Genomic DNA, 17568 nt, shown 5'->3' with positions numbered 1-17568 from the left:
GGGCTCAGCAGAGGACTGGGGAGAAGACCTCCTAAATTCTAACCCCAGCACTGTCATCAACTCCTTCTGTGACCTCACGGCCTCAGTTTTTTCCATCTGTCAATTGGGAATAACACCTACCTACCTATTCCACGGGGATGTAGGGACGGTTAATGTTTACAATGCATTTTGAAGATGGAAAATGCTTTATTAGTGCTAAGTATTAATATCTGACCGAACAATTTTAGTATTTCAGAGAGCTTTACAAACATTGAGGTGCCACACCTACGTGAGGCAGGCAGGAATAATAATTTAATCACTCAGACATGTATCCATTGGGGGACTATATTCTATCCCCAAACGAGGGAAGGACTTCATCTAACATGACTTTTCTCATCTCAAGTTACTTTTTGAGCACATCAAAGAGGCTCCAGGTGCACTCTCTCCAAGAGCATATTGGCTGGCTAATGGTTTACTTCCAGCTGCAGCAGAAAGCAATCAAACAGCAGCTTGGAGCATTAGCCTGGAATCTGTTTCTAGAAGTAGCATTTCTCTAGCATACAATAGGGGAATACACAGCCACGTTCTATATATGACGGAGGGTGAACAGTAAAAGCACCATTACATAAACCAGAATATAATGTCAATCTAGAAATAAATATGTACTACAAACTACAATACTCTGAACATCCACTGATGCAAAAAACTAATGTCCTGTTTTCACCCTTTACATAATAGCATTATATATACCCTTCTATTAAACAACTATAATGCAAAGCTATGACTACAGAGCCTCAGATTTTGCTTTAAATTAAATATACATGTACACCTATGTACAACTGAAGTTTTTCCAAACCAAATGGCACTTTGAAATCTACCAAGGGCTTCAAACCATTGTAATTTTCTCCTAGCACACTCCCTGAAGCAGGCTTCCAACATCTAGTATTTTGTCTTTGTCCAAGACAGAGTCCACTCAAAATATAACATTCTGGGTAGGTTAACTTTTTAATGCCAATAACGTATCATGGAATTGTAGCTGAAGCTATATAATTACCAACAGATGAAGACATAAAAAGGTTATATATGCATTTTTATGATGATTCCTTTCCTTTAGCAAATTCATTTGTAGGTATTGCTGGAGGGAGTGGGGAGAGGCACTGGCTTTAAGTCTACCATAAATGAAATAACTCTTAGTTCAGGCTCCAGAGCAGCAAGGGAGGCAAAGCTGCCGGATTACATGCAGAAACCATGCACTGTTCTTATGTACTGGCTTGGCTTTAGAGGGTTCTCCTGTGGCCGAGAGAGCTGAAGAGCTTTCTTCAGCAACTGTGGGTTACTGTCATTAAAGAACAGCTGCAGACTAATAGGGACCCTTTGGGTCTGTGGATTTCCAGTTTGGAAGGCTCAGATGAATTACTGCAGGAGTCTAAAAATTATGAGTATCTGGCACAAGGGAGTAAAGGCTGAAGTGTCACCATAGGAGTGAGGGATAGCTCAGTGGTTTGAGCATTGGCCTGCTAAACCCAGGGCTGTGAGTTCAATCCTTGAGGGGGCTATTTGGGGAGCTGGGGTAAAGATCTGTTTGGGGATTGGTCTTGCTTTGAGATGATCTCCTGAGGTCCCTTCCAACCTTATGATTCTATGAAGGTCATTTTCTCCGCTCGTATTAAAGGGAGTAACTTTTTATCAATATAGCAGAAGGCCTGAAAACCACATTTTGTCTAGCAACCTACCAAAACTAGAGGTGAATTTTATTGGATTTTAAGTGGACCCACCTTTCTAAACAGAGCAAGTATTTGGAATTCTAGATCCACCATCTTCTCAACAGGGGCAACTCTAGCAATTGCGCCACCCCAAGCAGGGCGGCACGCCGCGGGGGGCGCTCTGGCGGTCGCCAGTCCCGCGGCTCCAGTGGACCTCCTGCAGACGTGCCTGCGGAGGGTCCGCTGGTCCCGCGGCTCTGGTGGAGCATCCACAGGCACGCCTGCGGCAGGTCCACCGGAGCTGCCTGCCGCCCCCCCGGCGGCATGCCGCCCCAAGCACGCGCTTGCCGCGCTGGGGGTCTAGAGCCGGCCCTGCTTCTCAAATGTGGACAGAAAATTAACTGGATCTAAAGTTGCTGATGAATTATCTATCTTGGGGTTTTATACTGCCAAACATCACCTCAGTATCTCAGTGCCTTCCAAGTAAAGATGCTAGCAAATTCCCTAGTGGACGTCACAAAGTCTCTGGCTCGTCTCCCTTTTCAGAATAAAATGCTCTTGGTTTTGTTGGCTGGTTGATTGATTTGTTAGTTACAAGTTTTTTATCTTTGTATATTTCGGGGGGGGGGGGAGGGGGAAATGTTTTGGTAAGTAGGAGTGCCAATGTGGTGGGTATCATTTTTGCTATTGTGGGAAGGTTTCCACCATTGTGTGTAACTGATGATCAGGGCACACGATTATTTTTCTCTTAACATACAACAGTGATCAAGAACTGACTAAAATGCAGCAGAAAATGGTCTTATCACTTACACAGCCATGTAAACATATCTTGATGTTTTTCAGGGTAGTCTGAAGTCTGACTTCTAGAAAGCTGGAGCCAAGACAGTAAAACTGTGGATTTAGTTACATACCATATGATTTTAATGATGGGAAATTCTCCAGTCTTCAAAAGAAGAGAAGTGCAATAAACAACCACCACCACCTAAAACTGCTGTCTTTCTTGATTACTCAATACATTACTTTGCACTGATAGAACACTTATTTTGATTAAAGAAGAATTATTTTAGGGAAATATATTTAAGCTAGAAAAATGTATTTCGCTCCTAATAAACCCCAAAGCTATCGTGGCTGAAGAAAATGCTTTATATATCTTTGCAGTGTGCTAATACAAAATAGCTGTTTGGTTTTTACTCAAAGTCCTTCCTCTACTGTCGGCTCCCAATGCTGCCCTTGCTTCCCTTTGTCACATGCTGCTGAGGTTCTAATTTGACTAGATACTGCATTTTCTCGAGGTGAACATAAGCACACACTAATACTTGTTACGCAACAGCTTCTTTCCAAGAGTGTCTACATAGACATAAGGAGCTGCACCTAATTTTGCCATTCAAAATCTGGGCACACTTCAGTGCCATTTGTACAAACTGTGCAGTGAAAACACCATCGCAGACCTACTTACCAGTACAGAATAGATGTGCAAGCATCGGTACACGGGCGAGAAATCCACCAAATCCTGGGCACCAGGCACCTACAAAAACATGAAATGGAAAACAAGAGGATCAACATATAATGTACAAAGCACCTGGCTACAATTAAAGTACATAGTGTGGTGGAATATACAGACACACTATAGATTGGATACTGAAGATTTCAGTTATAATGAATTTCAATAGCTAGTAAGTACTGTTCAATCTGAGGGTTTATAAAGCAGGTACGAGTGGCTCAAAGCAGCAAAATTCAACTTATGCTGTACGCACCATTCCGAGCATCTACCTCTCTACAAAACACATACCGTATTCGTACCCTTTGTTAGTCATCTCATCTGAGGGGCAAAAGATGTGACCAACCATGGCTGCTAAATGAGCTAGTGGTCCTAGATAAGAGTTGAGGCATGTTGGCAGAAGCTGTCACTGACTCGATCTGTGCCACATCTGTGCTGTGGGAAGGTACTTCTCCAGGACTGCTAATTTGGCATCAACACTTAATTCACTTAAAGGACAAACTGAGCCATTTTTAAAAAACTGCTTACTGAGAAAGCTGAGAAAGCACACAAGGGCGAGGCAGAAAGTAAGAGACCGTAAAAAACTGTGCATGAATGTGAGGTTCAGCATCCACAAGCTTCACACTATGGATCTACTCAGGTCAGCAGCGTACAATCACAGGCAATGGGCAGTCGAGCAGGATTACGGATATCAGTAGCTTGCTCCGATCTTTTAAAACCAAAACTAAATGTACCCATTGTACACACACAAGCAGCGAAGTAAACGTGTGCTCCTATCACTCTTACCCTCCCGCCCCCTTATCTCCATTTCTTACCTCTAAGTGTTGTGTCTTGTCTTAACTAGATTTCAAGTGTAGACACAGGGCTTGTTTACATTACAGGGGTTACAGCAGCAGAGATACGGGTTCATAGCTATGCCACGGGAACCCCGGCGTGTAGATGCACACCACTGGGACAGAAGAAGGGGTTGACCCACCACTGTAGTAACTCCACCTCCCTAAGCGATGTCAAAAGACACTTTCTTCTACCAGCCTAGCCACGTCTCCAGCAGGCGTTTAGGTCAGCATAGCGGTGGATTTTTCATACCCGAGTACCGTAGCTATGTTGAGCAAAGTTTTAAAAAAACACACATCATCCATTCACAACATACAACCACCACCAAATTAACTAATGATTTCCCATTAATTAGAATTTAACAACAATTACTCTTTTCAGATGGTTAGCAGTGATCATTAGCGGTCCTTGGAACCAAGGCCGGTGGTCCACAAATTAAATGTTTTGCTAACGAAGAGGTGTAGGTTCGGAGGAAGCAGGAGGGGAGTTGATCCACCAGGGGAGTTCTCTTACAAGACCAGTCCACAATTTTAAAAAAAAACCTCTGTATTTCCTTAAAAATATTAAAGCCCAAACATAGACAATATAATAGCTATTGCTCTAGAACAACTTCAGACCCCGATCAAGAGCTTATATTAAGATGGTCCTGCTAGTGAAGGCAGGGGGCTGGACTCAATGACCTTTCAAAGTCCCTTCCAGTTCTAGGAGACTGGTATATCTCCAATTATTACCTATTACCTATCTGTATCTAAAGCATTTTCAGACAGTCATGCAGAAATTCTATAGAATATCTGTTTTAAAAACACACACATCCTTGTGGAAGTGCTCAAATCCTTTACCCTCTTGCGCAGGGTGTTAACCTGAGATTGACTTAATATGAGGAAAAGAACAGACTGTTCCCTCCACACAGAGCTCCAACCCTAAGAGTGAATGAAATAACACACCTAGCCTTTTGAACTCTTTTCAGACTCAGTCCACTGTATGCTTTTGCACGTACAAAGTATTCGAAACAAACTACTGTGGCAAATTTAAAACACTGCCCAACAATCTGTATTGTTTCCTACTGCACTGGAACAATACATTTATTGCTCTCCCAGCAGTCGTTAGCTTCCCTGGGTAGTTTCTTGCGTAACTTTCACCACCACCCGTCACAAAAAGACTCTGGTCATTACAGTTTTGTACACAAACCCTACCGGAATTATGGCAGGTCGGCAAGAGACGCCCTAGAGACTGATGTCTGTACTACTTCATGTTGCTTACGAACTTGCCGCTGTGACAATACTTACTGCAATACAAAAGCAAAGCTCAGCACGTATAGTTTGTGATGGAATGCCACATACTGGCAGGAAAAGGAAATGAATTATCATTGAAAATCACCCCTGAATAGCTAGATGAAGACACTGAAGTAACGAACAACGCCACAACCAACAAACCTCTGATTAAGGTGTGGAATCTCTCTTTGTAGCACTTGTTTTACTCTCACAGATAAGCTTGTGTTTCTGAGGTTTGAGGAGCAGCAGAGCTATTTCTAAGCTTGCAATGAAAAGAACTTAAAGCCCCCTTCTTTTAATAAAAAGGGCACTAGACTCTGCCACCAGCACCTCAGTCTCCTCTCCTTTCTCCATGTTCATGAAAAGAAAGTGTATCCTATCCTTAAACTGAAATTTCCTTTCTTCAAACAGCGAAGCCCACAGACTCTAACTTTGGGTCTTCAGCACATTTGCAGTATGGGAGGGGGAGACAGAGCCATCGGTCCCTGTAAGCAGCCCAAACCTCTCCATCTGAAGAATACCACCACTTGGGTTAGCTTCAATGACTGAGGATTCTAGCTGGCTTAACCTTTATAACAAATTCTTAGCTCTGAAACAGGCATACACTGACTTAAGTGACAGCTGAGGCTTTTTAGTTTTGGTCCCAAGCTTGTCCAGAATGGGCTGTATCTGTGGATACTGCTACTTGCAGATAGAAAGTTTTCATGGAAGTATGGATACACTTTTCTGTACCTCAGCAAGAAAAGAGCCCCTGATCTTTTACACTGGAGTTTATAGGAAAGGCTTTATGAGAACTTTTGAGGGGGAGCCCATTATTTCTTTTTTCACAACCTACTATTCAGGCACTATAGCTATGCAGTACGTCTCTTCAAAGTCCACATCCACTGAGGGTTAAATTTAATTTTCAATATTTAGCAAACTCATAGGCAGCCATCCTACATCTCTCTGCATACAGCAAGTAGATTCTCTTGGCCCAGAATGAGTTCACTAACCTTAAAGACGAAGCTCCAATTGCTAATAGAGGTAACTCCACTCCTTGCTTTGAACATCTGCGACATGCATCATCTAATCCAGGTGGATTTGATGGCTTTGAGGCTTTTAACCCCATGCTGAGGGTAGTACACAATGAATCATGCTGCAGATTTACTACATCATCTTGTGTGGTCTAGGTGTACTTCAGTTGCCCTATGAACACCTAGACCAGGTCAACAAGGGCTGGATCTATTCTAAGCACCATCTTATCTGGATGAATAGTGCAATGCTAGAGCTCACCGAAGAGTCCTTCAAACTCAGACATTGTTCCAGGTTATGGTGACAGCAAGACTACTTTGATTGGCTGGAAGTAAGAGAGATCTCTCACAAAAAATTAACATGGCTTTTGCATAATTACTGATGGAGACAAATAAAAAAAAAAAAAGAGTGGTGCTCTCTGGATCACACGCAGCTGATTGAGAAGTCTTCCATGAGGAACTATTAATGTTCAGATGCATGGATATATTTTTCAGTCTGCCTGCTCGAAAAATACTGAATAGAGCTGACATTTATTTGGAGCATTGTATTTTTTATTGCCATAGCCAGGCATGCTGGGTACGAGCAGAATAATCCCTTGGGCCAACCAATGCAGCATTTGGATTCCTTCTTCTGAAAGTTCTCTGACACTAGGGTGATAGGCACCAGTACAAAATCTGAAGTTCAAGTTTTCTTGCCACCTTGCTATCATCCTTAGATGCAAAGTCATCCCTGGGCAAATTTAAATGCTCAAGTTCTACGACTCTAGGATAAAGACGCCATTCTCCCTGGTCTAATCCACATCTGCTCAGCCAGTCTGCCCTGATATTGAGCTTCCCATTGGCATGCGGGGAGGAAACATACCAGATTTGTTTCTCTATTAAAGGATCTGGGATCTCATCTTTCCTCTCTTTTTGGCCACCAGGTCCTTTGAATAGAGACAGGGAGAACAGGACAGGACATGTCTTCAATCTGGAGAAAGCCAATTCACCGTGAGGGTGTGTGAGGTCTTTGCCCCTTTTGAATATGGTCTGCAGAGCTTGCTCTCTCTCTCTTATCTAACTGAAGAATGGTGTTTACTCTCCTATCTATACTGGGACACATCTGATCACTGAAGGGAGGCTCTTGTGCACTAACTTCTCTCTCTGCCATTAGTTCACATTTTGCTGGGGAGGGGAGGTATGTGCTCTATTTGGACTGAGCACCCCATGTGGGTGAAGAGTCAGAATAATCCTTGGGAGCAGAAAGGGCCCACCCTGAATGAGAAAGGTGAAGAATACTCAATCTAGCCCAGACTGAGTAATTCACAGAGGGTCTTGAAGCACGACATTAGGAGTCAGCTGCATGGGACATTTCTGAGGAATAAATCACCAACACAATATGTCCTGGCCACCAGACCTACTTCCCAGGGAAGGGAGATCCCCACTGAGGAAAGCCCAAGGGGAAACGCCCCTGTTTAACTGTGAAGACAGATGGATGAATGGATGGAGATGAGTCCTGAGGCCTCTCACTGTCCTAATCCAGGCTGCATCAGTGTCTGCCAGGTTGGTCTCTTTTCAAAGAGTAGCTAGAGGTCCTGGATTGGCTTTTGTGCTGAACCAGGGCTGCTGCTACAGAGGGTTTCAGTGGCCTTTAGTCTATCTGCCCTTACTCTACTGTTCCCTGCATGGGAAAGGGCTGTCTGACACTTCTCCTGGCTTCTTTGTCAGTGGTGCTCTGTTTTTCCTTGGGAGAGGTAAGCCTAAAACAGTCTCTCTGGGGAGAAAGTGATATGGTGCAGAAGATGCAGAGCCCCCCTATGCACTCCACAGGGTGGAGGAAGAGAAGTGCAAGAGGAGAAAATCTTCCTTTAAGCCTATTTCCTTGGCTGCCTGTCGGCCATGGTTCCTTCTTTTTAAGGAAGCAAGGTGGCGACAACCCATCAGAGTGCATCAGGAGATGGTGGCTTCATACAAAACAAGCCAGGATTGTTTATTCACCCTTGGGGCTTTTAGCCCTAAAAACAGCCAATTAGTTTGACCTGAATTTGGAAAATCCAATCCGGAATCCTGAATACCCTAAACTCAGCAGCAGGTGGTCTGATTTCCACCGGCCTGTGAGCGTGGAGACAAGAAAAACTTAGAGGGCTCTACAAGAGGAGAGGCTTTCAATGACTAACAAGTGTGACTGTCTCCAAAGCTGCAAGCAGGCTGAGGAGCCAATGTTAAGGCCTTACTGAAGAACATGGTACTAATATTTTACTCACATACAATTCCCTAGAACATTTAATGGTTTCATCTCACTGTGCTCCCTTCCAGATGAAAACAGTGCTCTCTCCAAGGAGCTAGTGAGGAAACAACAAACAGGAGCTGCATTTTATATTCATGCTTTTTGACTCTAAGCAAACTGAATAAACTTTATTTCTTCACTTGCTTCTGACAAGGCGCCTAGCTCCTGTCATTTTCATTAGCACTACCTCTGGACACACGTCTGTTTCACTACTGATTTCATCACCAAGGACAGCAACTACTCATTTCTGCTCTGAATCTTGTTTCTGCAAAGACATTAGTCCTGTTGCCAATTTAAACCAACTACCTTCCAAAAGGTATCATTAAACCAGGAACGAAAGCTTATTTACTAAGAATCTGGAAATGAAATATCTCTTCAGTCATCCATCATTCAGCCAATGCAAGACTATTCCCTACTGTAGGTTTACTAGTGTTCTGCCAGTCTAGCATTTAATGTGCCAAGAAATGGAGCTGCCACCACTTCCTCTGAGAGACTATTCAACTATATAATAAATCGAACTGTTGAGAAGTTTCTAAGTTCAGCCTAAATTTTCCTTTTCCTTAATTTCATCCCTGTCTCCTGATACTATAATACTAGCTTTGCTTTCCTAAGTAATTCCTCTCCCTCCTTGATATTTACAATTTGCAGATATTTGTAGGCTGCACAGGTCCTGTGCCCATTGTGGCACATTAGTCTCAAATTCTTCAGCAATATCAACCATTTTCTATAGGGCGCTGGTGTCTTATTCTGCAGCCAACTGAACATTCCACAGCAGCATGGAACGCAGACAACTATTCAAGAACATGAAGGTTGGGGGAAATCAAATATCATGCGTACATTTACAGGTTTGTGTTCATTTCCTAAAAATGCACCTTCCCTATTCATTCTCCCTATGTTTAACTTCTGCCCAATTTCTAATTTGCAGTGGGATCGAGTATTGGTGCAACATAAAAAAAACCCGAGGACCTTCCCACAGCTTTGAAGATCAGTGTATTACCCTACCTTCTCACTGCTATGAAAGGGCTATGGCTCTGTTCTCCTTCCTGGCTGCTGCCATGCAAGATATGGTGCTTGCTGATATTTATACAGAAGTGTGAGTAGGCCCAAAAAATTATCTCCTAAAAGCAAGCTTCAAATAGTCAAGCAAGACCCGGTAAAATATGAGTAAAGTGAAGTGAGAATTCAAAAGCAAGCTGGAGATAAGTTAGGGCATAACCCCAGGTCATGTTGTAAACATGTTTTGGTCCTATCTGGTTTATACAAGTGTTTGAGTCAAAGTGTTAATATTTTGGAAAATGCTATCTAGATTGATAGCTATTGGTATGGTATTTACGCAGATACTAATTAAGATTATGTTTAATGTTAAATAGCCAATGAGAAAGAAAATATTTAATTATGATAACAGAAATATAGATATGGTAAAAGGTGGATTCAACGTTAACTAATTAAGGGGCAATATTGTAATTAATTATAAAAAGAGTAGCAGGGTAACTTTAGATTAGGCACGCCCATCCACTGTCAAGATCCCTTAGAGAAAGGATTATACCCATTCTCCTCATTTAGGGATCGATCATCCCTAAACACATCATTTCATCTCAGAATGTGAGTACCAGTGCAGTGTATGGTTAGTTTGGAATGCCTGTTTGCTTAACTACCTATTTTATAGTAAACAGAGTTTTTAATTTTATTACTTACTGTGTCATTCACAGTCCTCCACTAAATTATCTGTAACCAGGGACTTAGGGGTGGGGAGGCAACAGGAGATTATGCATTCCAGGAGCAAGGGCCAGAAAGATTGTATATTACGCAATACATTTTACATTTTCTACTGGCAATAACTATTAAACTTCAGTGGAGCTACACCAGCAGAGAATTTGGCTCCTAATAGGTAGAAAGAAGCAGCAAGAGATTCCAAAACATTGAAAATTCTACTACGTGGCTCAAGTTTTTAAATGAACCAGAACTTTTATAATCAAGTTATTTAAGCCTCTGATCACAGAAAATGTGTTTTCATTGTCAGCCAATATATACATCAGAGCACAATTCCACAAAGGCCAAAGTATCTGTTTAATGGACTTTTTTCCTTCTTTCAAATTAAATGGCCATGGAAGACATCAGACTATGACTCCTAATAAGTGAAGGACTGGAGGAACCATCTCTAGGACAGAAAAGGGTAGTTCACTCTGTTCTCATTTAATTTTTGTCCTCTCCGCTGGATTGCCGACTGGGATGTGGTCCATAGCTCACTATGAACCATACCGAGAAGCAATTACTCATTTCATATAGTCCACTAAACATCCTTCCATGATAAAAACCAACGTAGGGCAAATATGAGCTGGCAAACTGGATGTGAAATGTCCCATTTACAATCCCCTGAGCTATTCAATCTCCTGGCTTTTATATTATACGCGTACCTCTTCATCGTCATCCTCATCTTCAACATCCAGGATCCCCGAATCCTGTTCAGACATGGGGCTAGTGTTTTTCACCTCCAGATCTGAGCTTGCACAGACATCTTTCTTATATTTCTTTCCACCACCTATCCTGGGATGCTGAGATACAATATTATCCAGGTTTCTTTGCTGCTGGGCCTAGAACAAAAGCAGATTTAAAAGTTACTGATGACATACATGATTTATTAGTTTGGCTCAAAAGATGTAATTGTTCAGAAAATGCTACAAATTAGACAAAAACCAAAACAACGCCCCCCCACACACACTTGATGGAACTGACAATTTATTTAACATATTTTCTAACCTAGATATTCCAAATAAGCAGAAGACTCATTTCAAAACCGCAGGTGATTATGTAATAATGCAAACAATATCATGACCGTTCACAAATCACAATTCCAAACCCATCAAGCTGCCATATTGATCTATTTATAACACTGATGGAGAGATATTAGACCACAGGCCATGTGGTGACTGTCACAGGATAAATTAAAGGGCTGACTTAACTGTTGGATATGTTCCTCTATTCAACCCATGTTAACAGAAAGCCCTCCACATCTGGACCCCAGAGATTCCTGAAAGCATTTTTGTGGTACCCCAGGAGAATGTAATTGTGCACTGTTCATTTACATGATCTGTAAAGGTACTCAACCGAAATTCTCTCAGTGAGATAATAACCAGGATTCAGGACTGGAATGGATGACCCAGTAGAGATCCCTTCACAGGAAAATTGCTATCTGGGTCTATGATCTTGATCCGCAGGCAGTGTTACAACCAAAGGTTTGTTTCTAGGGAACGATGTTATGCCAAAAAAGCACACATCTACTAACCTGAAACTGGGTATGGATTTTCTTTTTATTAGTGAGCGTAATATCTGTGAGAGACAGGTAAACTGCCTAGCCCCAAATGCCAAAGTGTGTTGGAAGAGGGTTTCAATTTGAAATTCAAACCTGGGATTATACATAGGTGTTACACTGTCCTATACACAACTGCAAAGCCTTGTTTAATCTGCCCCCCAAAAACCCCTGCCTTGCAGTAGAAGAGCTGGTGCTATAGATGTGGACTGATATCTTGCTACAAGTAGAAGTATATCAAGTATTGCCTAAACATGAAAAACATGTTGAGATATACTGGACTCTCCAGAATGTCTTTCCAAAAAGCTTTTCCCCCCACCCCCGCTTTAAAGTGCAGGTTTTCCCCCTTTCAGAAACAGATTCACCTCATATCTGCACTGACTCCCTGTGCCACCTTTAATTTCAACTGATACCTAAGTATTTAACTGCTTCTCTGAACCAGTGAAAATCCCATTGGCAACACATCACAAATGGGTAAGAAGCAAACAGAGCACTCTTATTTATTCTGAGTAACTCAATACACTGAAACTCTGGAGACAGAGGACCACAGAACCAAGGTTTCAATTGCTAGTGACAGCAAGAGTGATATGCACTCTACATTAATGCAAGAGCCATTGGAAGGGAAAGGAGACATTTAGATTATTTTTGTTTCTGGAGGGAGAGAACAGAAGGTTTCCAAAATCCAAATCTGAAGGCATATGCTTTAATGAATGCATTTTGTAAAAGAGTGCATGGATGTAAACTTTCTCTTGCGCTGTTTCAACACCGAGCATTGCAGCAATGTGATACTGGGAGAAACAGGAAAGTGAACATGATTAGAAACCAAAAGATTAATTTAATCTATTGCCATTGCCCAAACGGAAAGAAAAATCAGGCAGCAAACAAACTATGTAAATAGTGAAAAGTAAATTAGGGGTTTAAATTTTTTGCTTTTAAACATCTAAGGTGTCAATATCACAAGTAAGAAATTTGTTTTTAAAGTATGATTTTTATTTTGACAGCATCTCTTTAACGTAAGCTCCTTTTTAACGCCTGGTTGTGCAGAAATTTGCCACAATCAGAAATAGGGTTATTTATCCATATTAGAGAGATAAGAATCTTTAAAGCCCATATAGTCACATGCTACATTACTTTATATTTGATGCACAAAATACACCAAGATCTGCTTTATGTCACAAGACTGACATACTTTTATGATGTACATATATGTAACACAATCTACTCATTCTTAATAGATAAATACAACCATTCAAATCAAAGGATTTAAAAAAAATAATCACCGTTGGCACTAAACATCATTGCGTATGAAAGTAGAATGATGGAGTTTAATGCTAAATGCCTGGGAGCTACTTATTGTACTGTGCAGTAGCACAATCTTGACCTCTAGTGGCTGGAAAGCAGCAGAAAAAAATAATTAGGTTAAGCTTCAATGAGAAGAGAAAATAATGACTGGGCTGAGATGAGCAACAAACAGCAGAGAGACTATTCTAAAGAGACCTAAGAATGAGGCTCAATGAGAGATTTTAGCAAGACTGTCCCAGGCAAAAAGTCTGTTCATTAGCATTGCACAAGAGAAATCTTCCTGGTCATTGTGACACTTCAAACATGATGAACAACTGGGAAACAGAGTGGCAAATTCTGCACCAGAGTCTCTAACTCCAGAAGCTCCACTCTATATAAACGTATTGCAACATCCTATACCAAGGATTAGGACTCAAAAAGGGAATAAGCTTTTGTTCTTTCCAGCGTTCAAGCAAGAAAGATCCTGGACTTGTTTCTGCTCTCACATACGCCGATTCAGGCCAACGCAACTCATCTGAAGTGAACGAAGTTATAAAGTGAACATAACGTAAATGATACCAAATTCAAGCCTAAGGTGTCTATGAAAATCTCCCAGGTTTATAGAATCATTTTTCCTCTTGCCCTTTCTCAAAAGAGTATAAGCAAAATGTTCTCCCAATACAAAGAAACATTAGTCTTTAAAAGATCCTAAAATGGGTGGTTCAAAGAAAAATTGTATAGGAAATAAAGTAGTAACATTGGCCATGGGAGAGAGGGAAAAATAACTCAACGGAGTGAGCATGCTGGAGGTAAACGAGTTTGTACTTTCACCCTCTAAGCTTTAAAAGTATTCAATAGGTTTTAGCATGTGAAGCTGAAATTCAGAATTAATGGCAAGAGAGGGCATATTACTCAAAATCTCTCTCAACAGAGATAATGTGATATTCCCTCCCACGGTGCACCACTTGTAGGTGAATTTTATTTTTATTTGGACAGAGTGCAGGTATTGATTATTTTTGTTTCTGTGCAAAGCATATTTGTTAATTAGTGAATCCTAGACAGGTCTGAACCAAAATCCCACAGCCAAACATTGTGTCTCTAACAAGAGCCGCCAAACACCACAGACCTGATTATTCCTAAACCTGGGCGTTCTGAATCCAGAGCTGAACTCTAGCTTTCCTGAAGTTCAGGTTGTTTGGGTTCGGCCTACTAGAGAAAAAGGAATTTCAGCAATGAATTCAAATCCAAACCCAGCTCTGAGGTTCTTAATGTGGTTTTAGTTCAGGCCAATCTTTATTAAAGAGTATTTCTCCTTGTATTCTCTGTTCTACCAGTGCAGATCCATGAAAGGCAGTTAGAGGGATTCCCATGACGACTATGAGCATCTCGTCATGTAAGAAGGAGCTGTATGCTTTTATGAATTACACACAAGTCTCTGATAATAAAAAGAAAAAGCTATCCCGTGCTACATTTCCTAAAGGACTAACTCTTACGTCCTTTACTTACACCAAGAAAACAAAAACCACCACATACAAAAGTTTGAGAACCACTGGTGTAATGTACTGGTGACCCCTTTCACATAGCAAGCCTCTGAATACGACCCCCCTTATAAATTAAAAACACTTTTTTGTATATTTAACACCATTATAATTGCTGGAGGCAAAGCAGGGTTTGGGGTGGAGGCTGACAGCTCGTGACCCTCCATGTAATAACCTCATGACCCCTAAGGGGTCCTGACCCCCAGTTTGAGACCCCCTACATTACACCTAATGAAAGCAACACAGCCATAGCTGATCACTATGAAGTACATTCCCTGTATTGCTATAGCGCTTGGTCTTGCTAAAACACTGATCTGATGCTATGTTAGCTTGCATTTCAGCTATGTTAAAGGCATTCTTATAGAAATGCTAAAACGAAGTTGAGAATTAGTTCACAATGCTCAGATCCTAAAAGAAACAGATTCTCTTAGGTCTGTAATCTAGATGTTACACTCGAGCTCTGTAAAGTACATGCCAGAAAAAAAAAATTATTTGCTTTGTGTCTCTGTGGGGTTTTTTTATCTTGGCAAGACACAAATTGGACTGAAGTGACCTGTAAGTGAGAAATATCAAATTTTCTTTAACTTCTGCAAACTTGAGTGAAGTCACCAAGGTTTCAGTTTCACCTTGCGTGAGAGAAAACCAGGGAGAGGCCCAGAGGAAGCTGCTATGGAGGAGTGTGAGCTTAACTGCCAAGGAACTCCGCTGCTGCCCGCACCTTATACACACATGCACACGCGTGAGCACATACCCTTCCTGGGCTCTGGCAGGGAGAAAGCTGTACAATATGTTTGACACTGCACATAAAGGAAGAAAAATGACCTGCATCAGAGGCACATTTGGATTTTAATGCTCTGTTTCACATAAAGGCATCTGTAGGGAGCCCAATGAAGAGGCACACGTTAGAAACCACATCAAAGCATAAGCGACACTCCAGCATGACCTCTGAAAATTGGCCTAGGGCCAAGGCGGGGGGCCCTCAAAAAAAACCCTTACCTTTTGGTGTGGTTTACATGAAAGCAAGTGCGTTTTTCTATTATTCTGTAAAACTGCCTCTATTACACAGAACTATCAATCTCTGTACTCTCTGCTTAATGTGACAATAAAAGAGAGGGAGGTTAAGAAACAAATGTCTGTTCACAACGCACATTAAATTTAACAATCCACGTAGTTTAAATTCCCTTTAAGCACAGTCATTTTCATCTGCTCGCAAGGCTGGTGCAGGGGCAGGCCAATTTCATTTGTGCTTACCAACAGCTGTGCAACTGACCTGATCAGGCAAACCCCAGTCCTTCTAAAAAGAGCACCTGTTGGGGGAGGTGGGAACTGGATGGCTCGGGTAATGGGATACAGAGCCTACCGCCCCTAGGTAGCAGGATCAAATCTAGGTCACTAATGACCTAAATGTGTTAACCATCAGATGGCTAGTCACTGGTCTATGGTCTGAAACAGGTTGGAGGTTTCTGTTCAGTTCCACAGTTGGCAAGTGTCCAGCTAACTAAAAAACACTCTCACAACTGACACTAACAGTCCTCCTTGTTGGTAGGTTGAGAGAGATCACAGATTGAAAAGACAAGGAAAATAAGCTATCTTCCCATTCTTAGTGCTTGTCTACACTGGGAAGCTATTGCCAAATAAGCTTGGGTGTGAATTTAAAGCACAAAGCACTATTCCTCACTAAATCCCAATATGGACACACTCATTCCGCACTGATTTCCTTTTCGCAGCTTTGCTTAAATCACTTCCAAAGTGGTCAGCTATTCTGCAATTGCCATTCTTGGCTATTTCTCCACGTCCACAAATATTTACAGGTGACATCTCCCAGCCAGAGTAGAGCAGTGTCGGGTAGTGCTAAATTCTCAATGAAGCTGTAAAAGGAAAAGGATAGTTCCCCCTCCCACCCCCCAACACACACACACACAAAGATCACCCTTAACTAACAGTTCATATACAAGTCTTCACATTCTGGAGTCCAGCCTTGTACTTTTAGTTTCCAGATCAAACTCCCATGAAGAGTAAGACTGCAGGTAAGTGTAACTACCTGGGAGATTTACAACGAACCAATGGGTAGGGACATGCTACGTGCCAGGCCATGCATTCCTTTATTCTTTGCCTGACAAGGCCCTAGAACGTTTTCCTTTTCAAATATATCAGCAACTTTAGGAACTAACCGTTTTAAACAGCAACACACATTTTTTTGTATTGATTTGCCAGTGCTGAGGGCAACGCATGTGCCTCATCTTCACTCCCATTGCTTCCACCCATCAATGAAACTGACAATGTTTACTTTAAAATAAAGAATCTAATTAGCTCTTTCCTGAGGAGATAGTAGATATGGCCCAGCAAAGAATGATTTATTATTTAAACATGGCTGAAGTATTGTTGTGGTTAGCTTTAGTGGTTTTGATTAGTTACTGAACATTTGCTGCTGTGATTGTTTTATAGACTGCTCTAATGGACTGAGATGTAGAACTTTAAAGAATATCCCTAGGAATGGAATACATATTCCTTAAAACAATATTAAAAAAGCAGACTAGCTACAGGGGAAGAAAAAAGAAAGTTAATAAAAAATGACAATGTGGCTGGCTCTCTGCCAAAGAACCATTTGAAAGTTATAAAATCACTCTCAGATCAGATCAAAGCGTGTATTATTACTGCAAGGTGTAAACTCAACACAACTTCTGTTAAGTTTCAACCAAAATCCAGTCACTTGTCAGGACGCTAAGAGTTTTTGCTTATCTGCTTTCTCGGTGCTAACTGGTTATCATGGAGCGCAATTTGTCCAAAGTAAATCTGACAAAGTTCACCATCAGTGCAGGAAATGGGGCCCAAGAACGTGATTTTTACTTGATGCTTGGTCTTAAGAAAAAGTTTGAAAACC

The 17568-nt window shown here is 41.4% G+C and overlaps 1 protein-coding gene across 2 annotated transcripts in view; it reads right to left on the bottom strand.

Moving 5' to 3' along the window:
• Window positions 1-17568, bottom strand: part of EXOC6B (exocyst complex component 6B) — a 447723-nt gene that overhangs the window by 238985 nt on the left and 191170 nt on the right. For both annotated transcript variants that reach the window (XM_045018685.1, XM_045018686.1), the window contains exons 7-8: window positions 10976-11152; window positions 3139-3207 (exon numbers count right to left, since the gene is read on the bottom strand). In XM_045018685.1, coding sequence (XP_044874620.1) covers window positions 3139-3207; window positions 10976-11152 — 246 coding nt within the window. The remainder of the gene's footprint in view (window positions 1-3138; window positions 3208-10975; window positions 11153-17568) is intronic.

This window comes from Mauremys mutica, chromosome 5 (assembly GCF_020497125.1).
Source record: "Mauremys mutica isolate MM-2020 ecotype Southern chromosome 5, ASM2049712v1, whole genome shotgun sequence".
Lineage (NCBI taxonomy): Eukaryota > Metazoa > Chordata > Testudines > Geoemydidae > Mauremys > Mauremys mutica.
Note: the sequence above shows the minus strand (reverse complement) of the source record. Positions and strands in the feature narration are given on the sequence as shown.